The following is a 24,671-nucleotide window of genomic DNA, read 5'->3' on the forward strand; positions in this document are numbered from 1 at the left end:
CATGCTTGGTTTTCTGAGCTCTATGTATCAAATAGTTCTGTGATGGTCTCAGAAGTAAACAGACAGATATTTTCATATTTTCCATATTTTAGACAAAAGCAGAACTGATCCAAACAGCCAAGAGGTTGCTCAAATTAGAGTCTATTAAGAATGAGGAAATGGATGGTGAGCCCAGGAGGAGGAGTAAGGGGCTGAAGTTCCTTTGGCCCAAAGCAACTCCAGCTTATTCACACAAACTCTCATGGAATTTCTGGGAATGACAGAGAAATTAGATGGATTTTACTAAAGACAAGGGAAAATGTGTCAGAAAGTGAATGCTAAAGCAGATCTTGAAGTCAGCAGTTAGAACAAACTTAATTGATGTGGGAGTGCAGACAGGTCCAGATGGCTTAGCTAGGCTGTAACCAAAGCAGTGACTCTCAAACATGGCTACCCACAACCTCTTTACATTTAATAATTTTTTACTATTTTTGTTATTTTTTAAAAAACTATTAACTTATCCCTATACTACAAGGAGCCTAAAGCAATGAATTCAAGTTTTCAAAATCCCTGTAAAATATACATATCTTTAAAATTATGCACATAACACCTTGATGCAAACCTTAAAGCACCCTCTACAGCAAGTTCTCCATTTAATTGATAAAGCACCTCATACAAAAACTGTCTGATACTATTTCCACCTAAGTTATTCATTTTAGGTGAGATTCCTCTAATTTCAGTGAAGTTAACTCTCATTTAAATCCCTGCATATGACAATGGACTCACATTCACTGCACCTTCCATAAAGACTCCTCAGTTTCCTGAACAAACTCTACAGAAGTGCAATTTTTGCTACATTTAATAAAATGGCTAAATGAAATAATATTTTAAGGAAAAATATTTTATCTTAATTAAAAGGAGACTGTGAAGCTCCAGTGAATGAATGGATCTGTAACAGCCTCTTTCCCACAGTTTATCCCTTCTTCCTGTGTATTATATACATTATGAAGACATTTGAAAGATTATTTCTCTCACTTCTATCTCAGGATCTTACAAATTTGATGGTATTGACATAATTTACTCCACTTTCATATCAGATTGCTATCAGAAGCAAGAATTTACTGCTTCAGCAAAAGAAACATTTGTTTTGGTAATTTTCTTGGTTTAACAGAATCACTACTAAGAAGTAAAAACCCTTGGAACACTAGCCAGTTCCTGTTTTGCATGTCTCCAGGGACTAGCAGGAAGGAAGAAAATTGTATATTTTTTCCCTTTGAAAACTAGATCTCCTTTTGATTTCAACCCCTTAGGGATCCATTCCACATTTCTGATGTGTGACAGTGTTTTGCAGCATGGTCACCCGCAGGAACACAAAAACACCTGACAACAGGAACTGGGTCATCTTTGGGGTTAAACTGAAAAATGAAACCAACAAAACTGCCAGCAAAATTCACTAGGTCCAGCAAGAACTTCTTGGCAGCTCTTACCCAGAAGTATCTATTAGTAACAGTTAGTCCTTGCCAGCAGCCAGACTTCTTAATCTCATTGACTAGATCAGATTTCAAGGCTATTCAATTCTGTTTCAGAGTCAAATGACATTCTGTCATAACTGTTCATATGTTATACCCTTTGCATACTGTCCTAATCTCTTCGGTCATAGAAGCGTATCCTTTGAAGCCATCACATCTTAGTTTACCCATTGCCATGTGAACTTGCCTCACTTGTTAGCTGCTAGAGTAATAAGAATGATAACAATATTAATAACAATAAGCCATTGAATAGAGCTTTCAGTCATTTCTCAGCAAACTCGACCTACTTTAGAAATATTTTGGCTTCAATATTATCTCCAGAGACACTTATTTAACAGCAGGATCAACTTCAGGGCCTCAGCTGGCACCTTCATGCCCAACAGAAGGGGATATTACTGCATCACAGCAGGTGCAGCCGGTAAGCTTAAAAACATCTTATCTGGTGGCCTTTAAAATTTTGTTTGTCCCAGAGTTTTGACATTCACTTATTATTTACTGCCCAACTACGGTATTTCTACAACATGTTTGGCTTCCTGACACAATCTCTCTCAAATACTGTGTGTGGCATATGGAATCTGGCTTCCATAAAGGCATCCTTGTGTTGACAGTCAGGAAGGTGGTAACAAATAAAAATAATTATGTGGGGGAGGGAAAAGGATTTCAGAAGATAAATTTAGTCTCAGTTCATCTCACTGACAGGCATCTCAGAAAACATTTAGAGTGGACAGAAGGATATCATGGAAAGAACAGCAGTTGGAAGTGAAACGAGGCTAAACTGATCTACTGTTTCATACCTCAAATGTCCTGTAAACTTTCCCTGAAGACCAGGAGGTATTTACCCAACCTTGTGACGCAAAATCAACAAAGTGGCAGTTTCACTTGTTCTTTTTAACTTCCTACTCCTCTGTCCTGTCCAAATTCAACCATCTTAATAAGTTCTACTTTTTAATCTTGAATTTATTTCAAATTCAAGCACCTTTCTCTCCTTATCTTCCACCCTTAATTTTCTTGCAATGTACAAATTTACCCCAGGAATCTCTGTAAGGTAAAACAGGGCCAATAGATGGAGAACTTGGCCTAGCACCACACTGGAGAAGACAAGGCTCAGGAGAGAACTTTTCGCTCTCTACAACTCCCTGACAGGAGGCTGGAGCCAGGTAGGGGTCGGTCTCTTCTCCCAGGCAACCAGCAGTAGGACAAAGGGCACAATCTTAAGCTGTGCCAGGGAGGTTTAGGTTAGACATCAGAAAGAAGTTCTTTACAGAGAGAGAGATCAGACATTGGAACGGGCCACCCAGGGAGGTGGTGGAGTCACCATCCCTGAAGGTATGTAGGAAGAGATTGGATGTGGCACTTAGTGCCATGGTCTAGTAGACAAGGTGGTGCCGGGTCAAAGGTTGGACTCGATGATCTCAGAGGTCTTTTCCAATCTGGTTGATTCTGTGTGTCTGTATAGTACTATATTCCAGTTTTTATTTCATGTGGGCCTTCAAAATGTAGTTTGAATATTTTTCCCCCACCCTCCCTGCCTTCTTACCAATAAGCCCCGAGTAAGCGAGCAGGCAGTCAGCATAGTTCTCCTTCAGACAGCTGCTAACAGACCGTGACTCAGGCTGGCAGTTTGTGAAGAAATCTGCAAGGCGAGATCTGCAACATGAAGAAAAATGCGTATCTTTAAAAATCAAGCCTGCAGGCGTTCTTACCTTTTACACTCTCTTTATTTTTGGACAAGGCTTAATATTCTTTAACTCAAATGCATATTGGACACATTTCAGCCGATGAGAGTCGCTTTCCAAAATGCATCTCTTTCCAGAGTCTATTTTTGTAGTCAGAACAAAAAAGTGTAAGAAAACAGTAAAAAGGGACAGAACAACAGGGCAATGCGTGCCCTTTACTAAAAGAAATGTTCTGCATTTTCATGCCAAGAAAAAAATACAAAGAGTGATTTTATCAGTCATTTTGCCTGGATCTGAACTCTAACTGGAGTCTGTTGTCCTAAAGATTCAGAACACAGTTTCTGCTGTCTTACTGATTACACAAAACTATATGTTTGTACTCACAGAACCCTCTTACTGCAAGAGTGGAAGCAGGACCTGCTTTGGTACTGCCCTGAGTTTCCAGGGAATGGGCTTTCCCCTGCTCTGGACTGGCCTGCAGGACCAGCTGGCTGAACTGGGGTAGCAGGCAGAACCAGCTGGCATGGTCTCCACATCCCCCAGAGCCATGGTACTGAGAATCTATTTGTTCTTGTAAATGTGCTTTTATCCGAAGTCTAGAGTGCTGAGTCCAGGGCTGAGGAAAGGGAATGTGTGCTCTGCATCGAGTTCTGCTGCTGAATGGCCATATTATCCTCAGTTCCCTCAGTGGCCCCATGACTAAGAAGAGAGCACTGCTTACTGACAGGAGGTGCTTTAAGACTAGGAGTGAAGCTGTATTGTCATTAACTGATTATTTCTATGTTGGAAAACGAAATAAAAGGACCAGCAGCCATGATCTCTTCTGGTTATTTCTGCTTTAAAGGCCACATAATGCTCCCATTCAGGTCTGTAAAATTTGTGAGGCATTGAGATGAGGTGGGTCAAGGTCCCACAACCTTACAGTTGCTCTCCTGCCCTGCTCAGGCTTATAAACTTGGATCAGTGACTTTTGTTTATTTATAAAGTATCATTTAGACCTCTATCTCCATGAAAAAAAGATGGAATATCCCTACTTCGATCTTCTCTTCTTTGAAATAGGTACAAAAATGTTCTTTTGTTAAAAAACCACAGTAATGTCTCAGGATCTGGTGCTTAATCTTTGCAAAGCTCTCTCCAAATCAGAATTGTATGAATTTTCATCACTGCTCTAGCATTATGCAGATTTGCAAGATAAATGTTATTTTTTAGTTTTGCAACAAAACCACAGAAGTTAGCAGAAACAAGTGATTTGCTTTATTTGCTTACATACTCCAGAGACTAATTATCTTTGTTTACTTTATTGTTTTACCTACCCCAGAATGGGATTGGATACACATCATTAATTGGCCTGAAAGTAATGATGGCAAACTTCAAAAGGTTCACAGGCTTAGTCTGAGAAAGCATCCTATAAATAGACTCTGTGCAACCTATACCTGAATGTATCTGAGCTGTTCTCATGGCCTTTATTTAGTTCCCTCTCTCACTAGCTGTACTGACACCAGTAAATCCATGGTTGCCTTCAAGCCACGAGTCAACTCTAAGCTTTTCATTCCCTCTCTTCCCTCATTTAACCACTTAACCTTGAGATGGAAATTTGTACCCAGTTGCCTTTAACAGCCTTAAAAAGTAAAGCTCTCTACCAATCCTTCAAGATGCCCCGTATGTATACCTAAATTCCTAAATTCACATAAAATCCCTACTTTGCTGGTTAATATATACTGTATCTACCAGGAGACAGGCTGAAAAGAAATGCATCCCAAGGTATGGGAAGGGATAAACAGCAGCACTATGAAGAAAATCTGGGCAAGGAAACCCTATGTCACTGCACTGATTCCTCTCCCAGTCAATAATTAAGATAGCGGCTCAAATCCAGCCCTTGGATCAGCTGGGAACAAAGACAGTTGACAGTTGCCAAGGATTTCTCTAATTCTGCTACTACCTGTATGAAGTAAGGTTTAGGACAGAATAGAACCTCCTACATCTACCTAGTATGAAAAACCTCTGCAATGGGAGAAAGAGCAAGCCTACTGTATGTGCAGCATTTTTGCACTTCTAAAACAAAATAGCTCCTCACATTTAAATTTCATCATTTATGTGACCACAAATAAATCTTTCTGGAGATGCAATTATACAATCAGCATCTTGATAATCCTGAAAACACGCCTTGAAATCATTTCATCATTCTTAAATGTCCAGTTCTCCCTTAGGTTATTAGGTGCACTGGTCCTCTTCTCTAAACGTTTCTAAGGACTGATAAATATGGAATAACAAAAGTCATTTACTACCTGGTCTGCTTAAAGAACTTATTTGTTGTAAGCCCTAAAGGCAGCTAAAAATTGCTCTGCTGATCTCCTTTACATACAGCTTGATTTATGTGTGAATTTATGAAGACTTTTTGTGGTCATAAAAGGTAATGATCTGACAATGTTGCACATTTAAGTTTTCTTAAGTCAAATATAGTTCAGACAGCTCTGGTCCAAGCATTACTGGACATTATCATACACCTCTTCCCTAGTGAGTCATCCAAACTTCATACTATCAAAGCTCTCACTCTCTCTTGAGCTGTTAACTACAGCTGATATTTATGTGGATTCATTTCCACCAGAGATAAAGTTAAGACCAGAAAATAAAAACAGAGACAGATCTATACCTATCATAAAATAATTCCAACACTTTCAGTGAAGATCTACTGATTAACACTCACTGAAGATCTAGCCCCAAACATTTTCAGTAGACTGGCACTGATGAAAGTCTGCTCATCAGTTAACACCAAAACAGTGGTACTGCTATTTATCTAGAGAGAGAGACAAATTAGCTTAATGAGAACCATTAATCCTGAAGTATTGCACATGAATATTAAGAACTGTTTGAGTAAAAGAGACAATCTTTTTAGGGATGCTGAATAAGAGCAATCAGATAATAGCACCCCTATAAAAAAATCTGCATACTGTGTTAAGTTAGTGCTCCTTCAGCAGGAAAGAACTTGCAGGTAGTAACTTGTGGTTAAGTGCCTAACCACGACTGAGCAGTTTTGTTATCTAGAGAACAAACAGAGCTTTCAACACGTACCATAAGATGTGTACAATTTTACATGTGCAATGTACATAGATGTGTCTCACTACTGGATAGAAACCGGTAGTTTTATATTGTACAGAATGTGTAGCAGGACCACATTTAGAAGGAGCTATTTGTTTATTTTTCTGTCACAAAATCCTCATTATGCACAGCAGCATTAATGGGTTTTTTTCCTTTCCCTTCCATAAAAAAAATCTTCCCTTTGTAGGGCAGAAACCCCACAAATTAAATTAGTCCTATCTTAGACCTGGAAAATCTCATCAAAGTAAACCGCAGATGTTCTGGAAAGCTTACTTTAAATATTTTGTATACTACTAGCTGAAAAAGTAAGAATAATCCTATTGGCAAATTCAAAGAAAATCAAACAAATAGTCTTTCTGAAAAGAAGACAAAAAAATCCCCAACCTGCTATTCTCCAATGCTTTGTATTAGCACCAGTAAAATAATTTGTAACAGTTAAAAATACAACGGAAACAAAGTTAATTTGCTCTCCTTATGATAGTGGTTCTTCAAATACTCAGCAGGATAAATCAAAACTTTCAAATTTTGCTCACAAATAAGCTTTGTTAATAGCAGTATTCTGTTTAATCTGCATATAATTGTTGAGGCAATTTTATATTAGCACAGCCTGTTGCATAGACAATATTGATTAGGTTTTCACTATTTTTTGTTCTCAAGGTTTTGTAAAAGTTCTTTGACATCCTGAAGTTATCTTTGATATTTATCAGTTCTCCCTCTTTAAAGCTGGTCAACTCAGCTTTAATACTGGTGCAATATTTAAAAGCGTGATATAGATGGTGAGGTTGCAGAAAAAATTTAAAACTGCATTTTTAGTTTGGATCTGGTATAAATCAGAAAGCAATTCTATGAACCAGAGTCCTCCTGAAGAAGTACCCGTATTGCTGGGCTGGTGGATGTGGATTTCCTTTCATTTTTTCTCTCTGATTTTGCAGTTGGTACAGAAGGGCTGAGCCTTCCCAGAGGGCAATCTTCTCTCTCAGCCTTGCCTTTGCATTGGTGATATGCAGATCAAGAAATCCAGATCTCCTGCTGACTCCACACATGTATGGAGTGATGTCCAAGTGAGTGGTTACAACTCCTTGCCCTGTTAGGAATGCAGGGACCGACACTGCTGTCCTCTGCACACACCTCAGGGATGTCAGGTGAAGTCTGGACATGCTCACTGCCACCTCTCTTTACACTGCTGCTTGTGTTTAGGTACCTATTTATAGCAGTAACATAAAGAGCAGGTAAATGCCAAAGCTGAGAGACTGGGGTGACTACATTAATTAGTCAAAGCTGCTCTGGCGTCTAGACACCATTTGGCAGTGCAGTCACGTAAGGGAAGTGCTGCATCAATATTCAAACCAGAAAAGAAGTATAAATCTGACACTGAAAAAACCCAGACTAAGTCAATGAATGTGTGTCATAGTGATAAATGGCACCATTATAGAAAAAACAACAAGTCCAAATACTTGTTCTTCTTTTGTGGGAGTCAACTGCAGTACCCTACTCTGTAGCTACAAATAGCTCCTCTATAGCTGGGGTGGTGCTGCTTCTGCTGCTGGGGTGGTGCTGCTTCTGCTGCGATGCAATAGTGGCAAGAGGGGTTGGTATGTGGCCAAACTAATGGCTTCATTGTTGGAGGAGAATTTAATTTTCTCTTTCTTTCATAAACAGGGCAGTTAGAAAATGAGGCAAAGGCTACATAAGCAGCTCTATCAACCAGTAAGATGAAAAAAGCCTCAGAGCAGCTCCATAACAAAAGATGACCCTCCCAGCACTTATTAACGTAGCTTTGATCCTTTTGTTTTCATTAACAGACACTAGAGCTGGGTAATATTAATACATCTCATACCTCCTTAGTTATCTACACACATGATGACAACCTGTGAGCAACTACAAATGTTGACATTTTTCTTTAAGAGGCCACTTTTACATGTATTTATTAAATAGCAACTCCAGTAAATTTCTTTCAACAAAGAGGTTAGTTTCTCTTTTGTTGCTACCCCCCTTCTCAAACAATGAGTGTCCAGGCTCTGAGGGCACTGATGTTCCTGCCCACCCCTGGGGCTTCCCCCCAGCAGTCTGTGGCCGAGGACTCCATTCAGCCCCACAAAGTCTCAGTTGCTGCCCCACCAGTGCTGTAGGACTCAGTCTCCAGCCCCCCCAGCCTGGCCCTACCCAGCCATGGGCCCCCACTGAGCCAAGTCTGCCCATGGGCTGATGTCCCAGCCTATTCCCAGGGAGATGCCTGGGACTGCCCTGCTCCCTAGCTGGGGTGGTGGGATGAGCTCAGCCTGAAAGGTTCTGTCCTGCCTGTCCCTGGGGGTCCCCATGGGCCCCAGGGAGCCCCCAGCCCATGCTGCACCCTGACAACCAGTTCAGCATTTGTACCCTTTGGGAAGTGGGAAGGAGAGTAAAAATAAAGATCTGATGCCAGACCATTTGCTACCCAAGACCTGAATACTGAATGCAGTTTCACTCACATGAGCTGATCAGAATCTTTGGCAATACTGGCAGAAACCATTACAGGATTTTGGATCCCAAATACCGGCTACTAACTGGAAGAAGCTGGTTTTTTATCTGGTTTTGCCTCTGATTTGTTATTTTAAATGACTGGCAGGCTAAACCCAAGCAAATATTTGACTCTGGATTCGATTTATCTCTAAAAACTGTTGTTCATCTGGAAGTAAAATATGGTCAATCCCCAGAGGCAGCCTGTTTGGATTGTGGAATAACTAGATACAGAAACAAACACCACAGACCACAGAAGATTCATTCAGATCCCTTCTAACATCACAAATGCTTGCTCAGAGCATCGAGCACAAACACAACAGCCCAACAAAGCTGGTTCCTCCAGATGAGCACCTGCACTCAACCCAAACTGGCCAGCTCCATGTTCCCCACCATGTTTGCCAGCACTTATGCTACTCATGTTTTTTGTTCATCAGGCACCTTCTGGACATCTAGTACCCCAGAAAATGAAGAGCTAACTCTTATAAATTCAGTCATGCAAAAAGAAAAATATTTCTACCTATGCATATCTGTATTTTAAAAATTAAAAGTACAAACATTTTATTCTTTCTATTCTTTTATTAACAAACTATTTTTTCGGACTAACAAGTGCTCTAAAATAAACAAAACCCACACCGATGTACTTTTATTGTATTTTGTGCAAAGCAAAATAAAGTAAGTTCTACACCATTTTCTGTTAATATTATCCTTTCCCCTTGCTTGTATCATCTGCTGGAGACCAGTTAGATCCTTTTACACAGTATCTGCTACAGAAAATCAAAAAAAACTTAACAAAACACTAATGTCATAGTTTATCAATGTTAATTAAATCCTCTAAGTGACTCAAGATCATGCATGAGAGTAATTTTAATTTAATATATTAAGTCTCCTTTGGGTTTAAGGGAAACCACTAGGCTCAAATGTGATCATACTTTTAAACAAGTATGATTTATTTGAAATAGAGTTATATAAATATTTTTATACTACTGACCTTTTGTGTAATAAAACCAATTTCAAAAAATATGGTGAAAATTCTGAGCACTAGGTAATGCAATGAAGAATTAATGCAGTGATTTTCAGATGCTATGACACAAAACAGAATTTTATCTTTCTGTTTACAAAAAAAATTACCCCACATCATTTTTTAGAGGCCTGTTTGAGAGAACATCTGGAAAACATTCCACAGGAAATCAAACCTATATTAAATATGTTTTGCAGGGCTCTGTTTCCTCGCATCCACCTTAAGCATTCATAACGTGTTTCTGTCTTCTCAGCTGTAAAGAAAACACTTCTCTCAGAGTCTTCTACAGAATGACAGGCTGAACTGTCAGGCTGTGGTTTTATCAGAGAATGCTGGGAAGATTTCTATTTAGTCTACTTGTCTCTGTACCAAAGCTCTCCAATAACATGAACAAATCCACTAGCTGCTTTCCAAATACCATGAATTAGTATAGTTTCATTTTATTTCATTTTCTTTATGCTGTTTAATTTGAAGCTTCTAAAGCTAAATGTCTGTCATATTTAAAGATGTCCAAGCCTCAGTGTATCTTGATAGCACCTTACTCAGCAAAGAACTAGTGCATTACGGGCAGAATTGTTCTCACTTCATTAGCTGGGCTAAGAGAAGAGACTTTGAATTACAGACTGGTAACCTAAGAAAATCATTGTCACTCTTGAAAAGCAAGCCAAGGAAAATTAGTGCCACTGCAAGTCCTTGAGCATGCTACTGGATGCTTCAGTGTTTATTAACAACTGTATTGTCACTGCACACTGAAAGGATGTGGTTCCAAGTACCTGAGAAAGACATCCACGGCAATAACATTCTCTGTAACCACTTGAATAAACTATAATAAACTATTGTTGGCTCAAGCATGAAACTGTTGGGAGTTTGGAGACAGAAAATAATCTTAAAAGTCCAATAAAAGTTGTCTCTTTACCAGAAAAGTTTCTATTGGAAGATGTACCAGATGTATCAGGTTTCCTAAGGTTATGCAGGGATGCTCTTTGCATAAGAAAATAACTCAGTGGTATGTGTAGTGGCATTCCTGAAGGAAACAACTCTGTGTCCCCTTGTCAGAGAGGTGGCTGAAGGAAAGACAGGGTGCTCAGTGTGTCCTTCCACTCAACCATGCAGGGTCTGTAGGTAGCCAGCATGGCTGAAACCTACGCTGAAGCTACTCTAAATACTGTTCTGACTTCAGGAGTAAGACAACAAACATAAAACCAGAACTACAGCAGATAAAAGCAGATTAGAATCTCTTTTATGTGAACCCATTTTTTTCCATGCACAAAACAACCCCATAAAATAGCAAGTTGAAAAGTTCTGGCAGTAGCAAACCAAGAGAGCATTGATCTTATTCAGCATGTTTTACTTGCTTTTAGAAGTAATATGGATATATAATGATAGTACAAAAAGCACTGATTTGTAGTATAAGATTGGAAAATAAACCATTTTTACCAGTTAAGGATGATGTGCTGTTTTCACAGCTTTTTTTTTTTTCACCCCACTGTCAAAAAAACATGAACACACATGAGGCAGAGGGAAAAACATGAGGCCAAGAGTTGATACATCTGTGCCATACCCAGATGTATATGTTGCTCTGTAATGCACTGTCCATTCTGAAGAATATTTTGCAATGCTGCATGATGGCCTGTTACTGACATGTGTCTACAGCATTTCATAATCTGGAAAAGGGAGCATCATAACTGAGAGGACAACCACTGTGATTTATGCTTGAATTGGAACAAAAGAAAGTGAACTGAACAATTAAATGATACAGTTTGAATTTAACAGAGGTCTTAGACCTATGTACTTTAAAGCACAAAAACTTGCCTTAATGGTTTATAGTGTGTGCTTGAACAAATATAATGTAAGCACAAACACGTGAACGTTAGGTCATCTATTAATAATCTTAGACAAGGGTGACAGTCAGCTCACACAGAAAATCTATATTCGACAGTAAACACACATCAGAAAACTCTTTCTGTGTCACTTGTTTTAAAGCCAGCAGATCATTAAAGCATAGAAAACAACCATCACCTCTGCTGAGAAGTCTTGGCAGACACTGGTACATTTACATCTGGCTTCCACCTAACACCAGCTACTCCAGTAACACAGTAGTGCTTATAAAATAATGAAAGCAATGCAATCTCTATTCAGTAAACATAAAAATGCTAGAATCTGAAAATATGCATATGGCTGTCACTTGCTCTGTTGAGAAACAAAGTTTTATTTTTAGCTCTGGTGCTTACATTTTCTCCCAGCTATTTTAATAGATGAACTGCCACCAGAAATATTCTCTCACTGGGCTCTGATGTAGAATGATATAAATAACCTTTACAAAGTCCAGCATAATGGAATGGTAAAATCAGTTGACATTCTCTTAATTAGCACTGCCTGAAGATTTACCTACACAGAACAGGAATAGCCAAATCCATCCCTGGAATAAATCCACTGAAGTCACTGATGTCAGAGGAAGTACACTGGGAATGGACTTGATAGAATAGCTCTGTTATTCACATTAAACACAGAGCAGCTATGTATATGCCTGTAGCATATACATGGCTTGAGGTAAATGAAAAAAACATTTTGATTTATTAAAGAAAATGCTTTTGTGTAATATGTACACCCTTTCTTTGCCCTAGAAACAGCAAGTTAGCCAAATGTGACCAAGTGTACATAACAAGGGATCACAAACCTTCTCTTCACCAGATCTAACAGATCGGTGGGTGGAAACTACTCAGGCAAACCAGTGGATACTGAACTCCTCTTTAAAGAAATCTCTCAACTACCAATTCAACAAATCAGCAGTAGCAGTACTCTTAGTGGAACCCCATCCAGAAAAGCAATTAAGTGCTTGCTTAACTGTAAGAACATGAGTAGCTCCAAATTTAGATCTCCATTAAAGTTTAGTGCCAAATTTAACTGTCCTGGATTTCAGTATTTTTGACTAAACATGTGTGAAACTGCTTAATTAACATATGTAGTGTAATCTTTCCCCCCTGAAAAATTAACAAAACAAAATGGGTCACATTTGCCCTGCTGTAATCCCTTTCCTGGCTCGTGTTACTTATCTGTAGTCTTCTTATTTCTTAAATTATACAGGCAGGTTTTCTTTCTCACTAACAAAATAAGGCTTTTCAGACAAAATGATACACAGAGAGACCTTAACACTCAGGGAAGACCGTACTGCTCTCTACAACTACCCGAAAGGAGGCTATAGTGAGGTGGGGGTTGATCTCTTCTCCCAAGTAACAAGTGATGAGACAAGATGAAATGGCCCCCTGCCAGGGGAGGTTTAGATTGGATATTAGGAAAAATTTCTTCATGGAAAGGGTTGTCAAGCATTGGAACAGCCTGCTCAGGAAGTGGTGGAGTCACCAGCCCTGGAGGTATTTAACAGACCTGTAGATGTGGCACTCAGGGACACGGTTTAGTGGTGGGTTTGGTAGTGTTAGGTTAATGGCTGGACTTGATCTAAAGGGTTTTTTTCCAACCTAAACGGCTCCATGATTCTATGAAGGACCACATTTGGATAATACAAATCCCCCCCGGTTCTCGGAGCAAAAGTTTAGTGGTGACAAGTACTTCAGCCCACTGCCTTGTTCTGACTAAAAAGAGACTGACATGGAAGCAGGGTATCTAAATACAGCCTAAAAACCCTGAATCGCTGGTATTTATTTTATGATTGCTGTATGTTTACACATGCATACTTTATTCCCACTTGCACCTTTTCAACCCTGTAGACAGGTAATAATGAATATTCAGCACTTGTTTTTAACCTTAAAAGTAACCAGAAAGGACTAGCAGGACCTCAGCCATGTCAGGGACACTGCTGAAGCCACACCATATAAGACAGAATCAAACATTTGTCTGACTCAAACAGCTCTGAAAATGCTGACGCATAACTCGTGTTTTACAGATAATGAGCACAAAAGAACTGCACTCCCTTTTCGTGGAGACCAGCTTTCAGGAATCAGCAGAGGTTCTGGACGACTGAAGGGATGCTGCCTGGAGAGTTTCAAGCTTGCCTGACAAGGGACCCCAGCGTAAAGAAACTGTCTAGTTACTGCTTCTTGGAGCATAAACCCCCTGTGAGTGAGGCTCTCTTCATTGTTACAGCACAAAGCAAAGTGAAAGTTGGGTGCAGGAATAAGGCTGAGCCATTCTTCTAATTACAATATCCTTGCATCTTTCCTTCTTTCAGGGAAATGTCAATCACCCAACAAGCTTTTAATCTTCAAGACCCTCTTAAGCAGAACAGAGAGAGTATAAATGAGGGCTAGCCAAGCAGATCTTGGCACTGCAAAATGAGACCCATCTACACTTCAAGAGGGACAAAGCAGGCTTGTTTTACTGGATGTTTGGATTTTTTGATTCCAAAGGGATCTATGGACATATTATAAGGAGGAACTGCTTGATTACTTTTGAGTTTTATTCAGATGGAAGAAATTTTAAATTATCTTTGTTTACGAGCAGGAGGGAAGAGCAATATTCTGTCCATTTACTCTGCTAAAAGAAGACATTGATGTAATGAATCATAGAAGGGACTAAAAGGGGAAAAAAAATTATATTATATTGCAGCATTTCCTACCTTTACTTTGCCTTTCTTGAAAGGTTTTTGCTTATTTTGCAGAGACTGCATTAATATTTTTTCCCAGGCTAGCAATTCCCCGCACACATACTCCACTACACCATCATGTTTCCTCTGCAGAGCACACCAGCTTATTGCCCATCATTTTTGAATTTTCTGAACTGTCATCATTCCACAAATGTGGAGATTAGTTCATTAAAATTACTGAATACCTGGGTTTTTTTCACTTAAATAAATATGATACCTCTAACAGTAAAAACATATATGCACGTGTTTACATGCTTGTATATACCTATATTTATAAAAATCACTCTTCAAATTCAGGCTATGCTTGTAAATGTGATGTGGGCTTTTGGGCATCAGCCAAAAGGTAGATTTACATTTTCTTCTGTCCCACTTGGTATTCTACAGACACAGGAGCTCTCCTGAGTCCAGAGAGCAGGGAGGATCTTCAAGTAGCCTGAGCTCAGGCTACCCTACTACACTGCAAGCATCCTACATCTACTGCAGGGTGAGTCAGGCAGCACACAAGGTTTTTCACCCACTCCCTGACTCAGTCTACAAACATACAATGTAGGCACAGCCTGCACACTGCTAGAAATCAAGAGTGTCCTTTTTTTGAATGTCCTTAACAGCATTACAAAAACTATGATGTTGTCCTGGTTTTGCATAACCACAGCAAATCAGTCATCCCAAGGGGCTGCCAAGAGTACTTTGAATGCCAAACTGATATAAATACCCTGGAGGGGCTCAAATCCAACTCCATTATACAGAACTGGACAATGCTACTGGGTCCTTCATGTAAATGTCCACCAAATGTACTCTTAACACGCAAAACTAGAGTCAGCCTGAGAGCGAGCAGTCAGACTTTGTAGCTGGCCAAGTGAATTGTCATCAGTATAAGCTAGGAGGCTCAGAAAGGGAGGCAGCACCCATGTTCTCCCTCTCATTTGCTGAATTACAGATGATCACCGGACCATGGCAGGCTAGTGAGGGATGAAAAGCACAACATGCAGAGATGCAGGTGAGGAGGTGCCATAAATGGCTGTAATAGATTTCAAACATGTCAGGGAGCCAGTGAAAGTCAAATAATCACTGGAAGATCTGGAAAGAGGAGATGAAAGGAGACTAAGCAAGCGGAAGAGGCAGGAGAAAAAAAAGTAAGGGAAAAAAGTGGGAAAAAATGAAAGTCTAAGGATTAGAAAATTTGAAGAAAAGGGCATAATTCTTCTTCCCCTCTTCTATCTCCTCCCACACGTCCCTCCAGCGCACTCCTCCTTGCTTCTTGTTAATGCTGTTAACTGAAGATGTCCCTCCTAACACAAGATGCTGGGCTCCCCCACTCCTACCGAAGGACAAAAAAGGTTGCCTGCACATTTATAACATCTCATCATAGACTTGTCTATAGTGCTGAACCACGAGGGTGCAGGGTTTGCAGTCATCAGGGTACTTGTTGCAGGAACAGCCCATAAGTCTTACACAGAAAAGCCACTTTTACAAACAGGTTACAGATACAAAGCACTTGCAGATTTGCACATGCCTTATGAAAAAGGAGCACAGATACAGTGACTCCCTTTCCAAAGGTAAATTATCATTAAAAGTGTTCAACAGAATATCATGAAGGCAAATTATTTTCTTGTCACGTTTCTTATGTTTTCAGGAAACATATCAAGCAGTTGAGCTTTTGTTCTAACTTTTACAGTGGATAAACTCTTCTATGCACTGACAACAATGTCTGCATATCTCACACAGTGTTCTGATATTTGCAGAAGCAGATATCTTTCATACAGAACTGAATGGGTGGTTGCAACAGATAGGTAACCAGAAACTGGTCAAGAAGTAAGAACACACCAATGAAAGCAGATTTATAAAGATTTAGCTCTCTGAACGCACAGTGCTGAAAATACCTTTCACTGTATTTTCAAGGAGATGACCTGTCTATTAAAACCTAATAGGGTATTTCATTATTATGCTTCAGACATCCCAGGAGGAGTTATTTAAATATATTATGCAGCCATTTTATTTTTTTTTCAGTAGCAAACAGCCAAAGACAGCAACCTGTACTCTTTGAAGAACTAAAGGCAAAACATTAAGAATTGTATTTGTTTTAGAAAGACAACAACAAAAACAACAGTCACCAAAAAAACTAAAACAACAAAACAAACAACTGTCTTCTGAAATTAGTTAAGAACTACTTTCTAGCTATTTCAGCTTCAAAAATGAGCCTCAGTGATTTGACCAGACACTTTGAATATAGTAATTGTGGAGGACAAGAACATGATGTTACCAGTTTCTTTTATTACTAAAAAATGCTGCCCTTCTTTTCTGATCTTTGCAGCACATGACTGGATTGATACTGTTCTTTCAATAAATAATGGGTCTGTATCATTATCACTCTGGTCAGTGTCTTCTGAACATATCCAGGAAAGAGAGGAGGTATACAAATTCAAAATACAAAACAAAAAGACCAAATTAGTGACTCACAGTTTCATTACTCAAGCAAAATACTTTTTGAAACACTGTCAAATGTGATAGGGGCAAAAATGAAGCACGCTGCCCTGCATTTAAAACATTTTCAAAACATGTCAGTCAGCTTTCTAAAGTTTAATTGTTGGCTGAAGTGATCAGATCAAGAGGTTCCTCTGAGGTTTGTGCTATTCCAGGACATCACTGGTGTAAGTTATTTGACAGCATATTGTTTTTCCTTAGAAGATTTGTTTATGTTCATAACAAAAAGGAACTCTAATGGTTTCTTTTTGTTCTCTGTTATTTTTTTTTCTTTTCTTTTCAGTGAGCATTGACAGACATGCCTGAGAGACTCTGACTGGTTTCAAAGCTGCATATGGACTGGGATACAAGCAGAGGCAGCAGAAAAATGATAATGAAAGTGAACCATTCAGTATTCTGATGAAGCTGAAAAATTAGGACTGTTTACTTAAGTCAAAACTTATTTGCATTTCCTGACATTTCTGGTCTGTTTTTCCCTCTATTAAGAGTTTATGTTATGTAACAGATAGATTAATGAATAAAAAATTAACAAACCATCCTGCCATTTTTGTTAGTGGCACCTGCATCTTGGCCAAATCGCCCCTGCTCTTAATTCTGTTTCAAGAACAGATTCAGTTATATATATATATATATATACACACACACATATACACATATATATATATGTACACACACACACACGTATTTACACCAGGATAAGGCTTCTAAAGAGCATCCAATATGGAATACTTGTTTGCACAGGCCCAGGTGATATTTTATACAGATTATGGGTAGATTCAAATCTTGCATTTCTTAGGAAGCAGCATTCATAAAACATTTACTAATGTATTTCCAGAAAACCTTTAGAACTTTTTACCCCTTGTGTTAATCAGCATTATGAGAAGGCTTTAATACATGTAATAGGCATGCAAATATAACAGTTTCTAAATTATATGGTTTTTCAGTAGGCAGAATACATTTTCAAATTATTCTGCCTTTTAGATACTTTGATTTCAAAATTAAATACAAGTTATCAGAGTTAGAATTACATACCTACTGACTGCCGCTTTTAATTATTCTAAACATATCTGGAATTACTAGGAGGACTGATACTTATCAGTGCCAATACTTTCAATAACAAGGAGGTCATCTCCCATTTCTTTCCTCCCCTGCCTAAGTCTCTGGTTTCCTGCGGGACCAGGGGAACAAATCACACCAACTCCCTTTAAGTGCACAACAAGTCGCAGAGACAAAATATCTTTCACTGTGTTATGGATAGACTGGAATAGCTTTTGGGCCGATTCCTCCTCTCCATGACAGCAGTGAGGGAAGGTATTAGATACACCAGGAGTTTAGACAGCCCAGGAGGTAGTAACACCGATGTGACTTGACTCTCAGCAACACATCAAGCTTGCTTTACCCTCCACAGGACCTAAGGCTGCACACATTAACTGCTCCAGACCCTGCAGGCATTGCCCACCCTTGTACCAGTGCTGCCCCTCACCCTCATAGCCAGGTCTCACTGAGCCTTGGAAGAGCCCAAACTTTTTAATTTCAGCATTTTAAAGCAAAAGCCACAGGAGGAACCTATAAAGAAATCCATTTTCATACCAGTGCTGGCTGCAACTTCAGTAGAGATTTTACCAAGCTTTCTTCTGCAACATTGCAATGGAGAAAGCACACCAGATTCGTTAAATTAAACAAAATGCCATTAAAAACTTAGCTGCTGAGACAACATTAGATCAAAGCTGACAAAAGAAAAACACAGTCATGAGAGACATAACAGTATTAATTTAACAAATTAATTCCTGAACACTACAACCTGAATAACCGGGACACATCTCCAATTTCACTGGCATTGTAACACATTGGTAGTTTGGAAGAAAACACAGTAAAGACACTGTAACTCTATTAATTAACAGGGCCTGTGTATAGGGAAGGCAATATATATAAGCAAACATATTAATGGTACAACATGGAAATGGAAAATGGATTGTTCTAGGCTACGTGTATCCAGCTTTCATTAACTGCAACAGCATCAGCTATGAAGGTGCTGAATGCAAGCCACTGGACTGAAATGAGAACTCTGCTCTGAGTTAAATCTGCTCTTATTGCGGTCAGCAGGAAACTGCCTCCAGATTTCCCTGTAGCCATCAAGGGCAGGGCGCTGCTCAACTCTTCACCTCTGAACAACACGCGGGCATATCTGAAGTGCTACAGCTAAAAGCTTAAGACCAGCAGGAGATCTCATAAACAAACTTCAAAGTAAATATTTTACCAGGCACAAGTAAATGCTTATTAAGATTTATATCATATCTTCAGCGTCCTTGACATTTTACAATAGTGTTTATCTCCTTGTTTGCTAATTCACAGAATTGGATAAGCTACAAGAAATTTACACATTACAAATGAGCAGGATTCTTGGGCATGACTTCATAAATATGACATTAGCACAACAACACTAATATAAACATACACAATACTAAGTAGGACTAAAGCATTTCCTAAGAGCAGAGGAGGTCCTGTATGCCACCGAATAAGCGCTGTGTGACAACCTGCAGGGACTCAATGAGGGCAAAAGGACCCAGTTTGTCCAGTGGAGCAGTGCTCTGCACTGCCTCTCTGTCCTGAACACACAGAGCAAAGGGGCTGGGAATTAGGTCAGTGAATCAATGAGCCCCAGTTGCAACAGCCCAGCACACTTCTCAGGGGAGGGGAGATAAATTTCAAGACTAAAACAGCTCCATGAAGATTCCAGGAGTTCTGTCTATAAATGTGGACTCCTTTTTTTCCAATGAAGAAAAAATCCAAGTCTATGCATTGTGACCATTTATGAACATGAAGCTTGTATTCCCAGTTATTAGTGCTCACATGCACAATGAAAATAAACCCCATTATAATGAAAAATTCTATTTTACCTGGTCATTAACGGGACACAGAAATCAGTCTCAGACATCATTTCATAAAAACACCTAATGTTTCCAACAAAAATCTGTAAAAATCAAACTGGGGGTTTAAAGACTTCTCCGTAATGCGAGGGAGTAGCTGTGAACAGTTTTGGAGAAGGCACACACTGTAAGCAAATGCAGGCTTTTGTTACTCTGTTAAGGATGTCAGAGGCATTTGCTTTCTTCCTTGACTCATCCTTTTTCTTAGTGGATACTGTGACCCTTAGTCCTGGCAAATCCATCAGTACCAAAAAGTTCTCTGTGGTACCTCATTAATCACTCCCCTGCCATGTGCTATCTTACCTGCAGATGTAATTCTTCTTGCAGGATTCTTGTAAATTCAGGCAGTTTGGTTTCTCCCTGTCCTCATATGAACACACAGGAACAATAGTCTGCCGTCTCCTCTCTGTACAGGCTACGTCTCGACAGGAGCAGAAGAGCATCCCATAGCTGTGCTTTGGGGGGACTTTGTCAAAAAATAGCCGGAGGGCCTTATGACACTTCCGCTTGTTACAGATTTCATTAGACGTGCTGCTGGTGCAGGGGGTTATGTAAGCAGATCTGAACCTCTTGCAGGTATCATTTAGGTTGCAAGCTTTTGCTGCATCCAAGCAATTGTTCCCCTTTGAAAGCACTGGCTCCACTAGAAAAAACAACACAACAGCAGTGAGAAATGCGTCACATTTATACTGTGCTTTGATGTTTGTGGTTATTTCACTGTTAATGAGATCCTCAATGTACATATTTGTTACACACAAAACTTTCAGTGCCAGAAACTGCAACCAGTCCTTATATTTCTCAGGGTAATGGTTTAAGTGAACAAGAGCACAGGCATGCGTTAAGGTCAGAATGCTGGCAAATAAATGACAAATATTCCGGTCAGGCTGCACTTCATCTTCCTTGTAGCAGACATGCAGGATGAATATTGGGTAAGACTCGGTCTCACTAAACAACCATTAAAATCTGTGGTAAATTGGAAGGGATACGTTTGGCCCATTGCACAAGAACACAGTGAGAACGTGGGCTTCTAACTCTGGTTTTGTAAAGCTCTGACATTAGTAATTTCTCCCTTGAACAAGTTAAATGCTGTTCTGTGTCTACCCCAGGTAAAAACATTTAAATGTAATCTGTGTACTTTGCAGAATGTAAAAGCCATGTGCCCATTATTACAGTTTTTGAGGTATGAGAACAGCTCACCCAGACAGAAAGGAAATCAGGTGCAGCCCCACGACTGGAAGCTCTCTAAGGCCACTCACAAGGCCTGCAAGCTCCATGCTTAGGTAAAAAAACTGCTATAAGGTCTATAGATGCCACCTGAACCCTAGTAAATTTATGAAGTTTACAAGTTTTGAAGAAGCTGACACAGAATTAACAAGTGACTGTGAAAGAAACATTATAAAACAAGGAGTGTGTCTCTTTCTCACACACACACATGCACACACTACAAGAAGTTACAGGAAAAATTAAACTCAGATATAATTTAAGGCTATAATTACACATTTAATTTTGCAATACATTACCCAGATATTATAACCCAATAGATCCTTTGCTTGAAAATGAAGGCAACTGGCATTAGATTGCAAAATTCAATTAAGAATAACCATAATGCTGCTTTGGATATTAGGAAAGCCAACATCACAGATCCAGGAAAATACATTAACTTCCCACTGCTACAGAATTTGCAAGCTGAACAAAACAGTTTGCAAATATCTAAAATCTGCTGCAACTTCTTAGGGGGGCTGGCCAAAGATAAAACATTTTAAAGCTCTAAGTTCCTCTTAAAGCTTTTTCCCCCTAGATCTTCCACCTTTACCCAGAAACTTAGTCCCAGGTCCTTCTACAACTCAGTGCCACTCATCCCCATTCTCCTACCACTCTGCCTTCCATTTCCAGATCAGGACATTGACCATTTCTCTTTTTCCATGGCAGGAAAAGATGATGCAGCTTGGCTGATGTGCTGCACTGAGGTTCTGCACTTGTTTGAACATACTGTACCCACGATGGGCCTTGGCTGCTCACACACATTTCACATTATACAAATATATCACCTACGTTCCATGCATCTCACCTATCCAAAAATAACACAAAGCATAAGTAGCAGTAGATTTGTGTTTCACTCCAGCAATGTGCTGTAACTATGTTCAGGGGTTTGTACATTTAACCTTTGTGCATTTAACATTCACACTCCAAGTCCTTCCCAATCTCAGCTGCTTGCACAATAAACTGCAACTTTTTCCTTATGTTCATAAATTACAGAATTATAAACATGCAACATTTGACTATAAATTAACAGAGCCAAGCATTTTTTATAACAGCAGCCTACAACAGTTTAAGCAACACCGCACGCAGAAGAGATGAGATACTCAAAATAAAACTCTCTCATAAAATTGTAACATTTTTATGTAAAACACTGTACTACATTAGCATACAACTATAATCTTAACTATGAACTTCCAAAGTTTTTTTAATACAGTATATAGAATTATATGTTTAGTACAAATATAATTACTATGTAATCTGCAGGGCATATAATTAGGCAATATATGAATAGTACATGCTAATTACAATGTGATTGCACAGTAATTACATGGTTATTCGTGCCTCAGAGTCAATTGCTGAATTCCCCTCTTTAAAACAAAATTCTGTGGAAGAGCTCCAGATGGGGTGCTGCAAAATGAACAGATACCAGCTTACCGTATTGATATATGCTGCTACAGAATTAAAAAGCACTCTTGAGTATGAGCACCTCAAAAACCAAAAGGGACAGGTCAATCAATCTTTTTTAAAAGGCAGAACATAAGCCAAATCACTGACAATGCAAGGAGCAGTGAAAGCTATCTTGGATGAAAGCTGAATTAGGTGCAAAGTGTTCAAAAACAATAGTTATGCATATTTGTATCTGTCATCCAATTTATATCTGCCCAAGACCCTCATTCCTCTACGTGTCAACTCTGAACAGAGATCAGTTTTTTGCAGGTTTTGGTTTTTTAAACTAGCCCTGGTTGTAACATGCCACTTGCCTTTTCTGTTTGATACACACGTCCCTAGCTATTGTTTCTGGCATATTTGTCATCACATTTTACAAATTATTTTCACCTTTTAAAACCAAGACTAACTTACAACATATAAGAGAGATGCATCAATTGCATTTGAATTAAAACAGACTGTCTAAACCAACTCATTAATATCACCTTCTCTTAAGTTTTTAAATCATGTTTTAATGAAAAATTTACAATTTAGAACACACTTTATTTTAATTGCAAAAGTGCAACATAACTATTCGTAAGTCCTGTGGTAACTACAAACAGTTAAAAATACAGGGAGTGTTTCTGAGGATTACTTATGCAGCAGTAATATATAAGGTCAAAGTTTCATCCACCTTCTGTTCTGCAAAGCTTAAATTATTAAGACAGGCAGCAGTTTGGCTCTTAACAGGTACTGCCTACTTTAAAAGCAAACGGATCTAATCCAGAGCTGCTTTTCCTGCCAGAATCCTTTGGGAAAGGTCTGTATAAGGAGATCCTTTCTCAGTTCCCCCCTCTCTTGGGGCACTTGGATACGGATTGAGGGCAGTCAGGGCAGCAGCCTGGGACAAATAACGATTTCTTCCCACCGCCATTTCCCAACCCAGAGCTTCCCCTCTCCCAAGTCTGCTTTGCCTAGGCCAATTCTGCAAATCTCTGCCAAACCATGCAGCTCTCCACTCCTGCCAAATCACTGCAGACTCCAAGGGAAGTTACTTCCAGGCAGGTAGTAAGTGATGCCTCACAGCTGTGTGCAAGGCACTGGTTCTCGTCTGTGGCACGGGGTCCAGGAGAGCTGATGTGGAATTCCCAGGATGCTGCCTCCCAGCAGACACCTTCAGTAGCTGTGAGCCGTGGATGCTGCCCTGATGGGGTGCAGGCAGAGGCACGGCAGAACACTACCAGAGCCAGGAGCTGCTGCCTTGGTGAGAAACCAGCAGCTCCCAACAGCCAAAGCATTAGGATGCCTAAACCCACCCTCCTACCAGGCTCAACTCTGGAGCAGCAATCACTGGCTTACTGAGTTATTTCTACATTCGTCACCAGCTCACAGCCCTTCTGCTGCACATGGAAGACATGCAGGCAAGGAGACATGTTTTACTGATGAAAAAGCAGTCCTTGTACTACAGCACAGAGTGTAACCACTTCAGTGTTATCTCCTGAATCTCCCCACCCTGGCCCAACATTGCTACAGCTGCAGCACTCCTGGATTCAATCTCCCATATGACCACTAAAAGAAGCCAACCAAATGCTCCAGTCTTTTATCCAGAGATGTTTCTAAAGTTATAATACGGTTTCCTCTGCCCTATTTGATCTTCCTTATGCTTCACACTCTTTCACAGTCTCTTCACCTTAATCTTTCATCTTCCTTGCATCTCCATTTCTATTTCATTTCTTCACCTACTGTGCCTTTGGCTGTCTCCTCAACTCCAGATAACCCATGCCATGGTACACAGGAAGGGATTCCATGGATACTGGGAGTTTCTTATTTCTGCTCCCAGTAGACAAAAGGAGCACAAGGACTATTAGTTGTTCTATAAGATTCTTATTAAACAGCAAAATGGACACTTAGTTTTCAATTTTCTTACAGCACATTAAAAGCAATTTACTGAGGTTGTCATTAAAACTACCATTACTATTTGCAAGTAATTAGCATTGGTAGGTTTTCTAGTAGATTTAGTGAAGGGAATGCTATAAAAGGGAGCGATAAATGTTAATGTGATGGAAGGCAAAATTACAAAGTGATAGAGGTGACCACATGGGTATGGGCCTACTCCAACACAGGTGCAGAATATGGCCTACAGGAACCAAAAACTGACCAGAATTAAGAGGGGAGCCATGA

General features: G+C 39.5%; 1 protein-coding gene across 1 annotated transcript in view; it reads right to left on the minus strand.

Annotated features, from left to right (window-relative positions):
• GFRA1 (GDNF family receptor alpha 1) overlaps positions 1 to 24,671 on the minus strand; it is a 147,618-nt gene that overhangs the window by 39,563 nt on the left and 83,384 nt on the right. The window contains exons 4-5 of the mRNA XM_017836343.1: positions 20,109 to 20,448; positions 3,046 to 3,155 (exon numbers count right to left, since the gene is read on the minus strand). Of these exons, the coding sequence (XP_017691832.1) occupies positions 3,046 to 3,155; positions 20,109 to 20,448 (450 nt within the window). The remainder of the gene's footprint in view (positions 1 to 3,045; positions 3,156 to 20,108; positions 20,449 to 24,671) is intronic.

The sequence above is a fragment of the Lepidothrix coronata genome, unplaced genomic scaffold, assembly GCF_001604755.1.
Source record: "Lepidothrix coronata isolate B3197 unplaced genomic scaffold, Lepidothrix_coronata-1.0 Scaffold275, whole genome shotgun sequence".
NCBI classification, from domain to species: domain Eukaryota; kingdom Metazoa; phylum Chordata; class Aves; order Passeriformes; family Pipridae; genus Lepidothrix; species Lepidothrix coronata.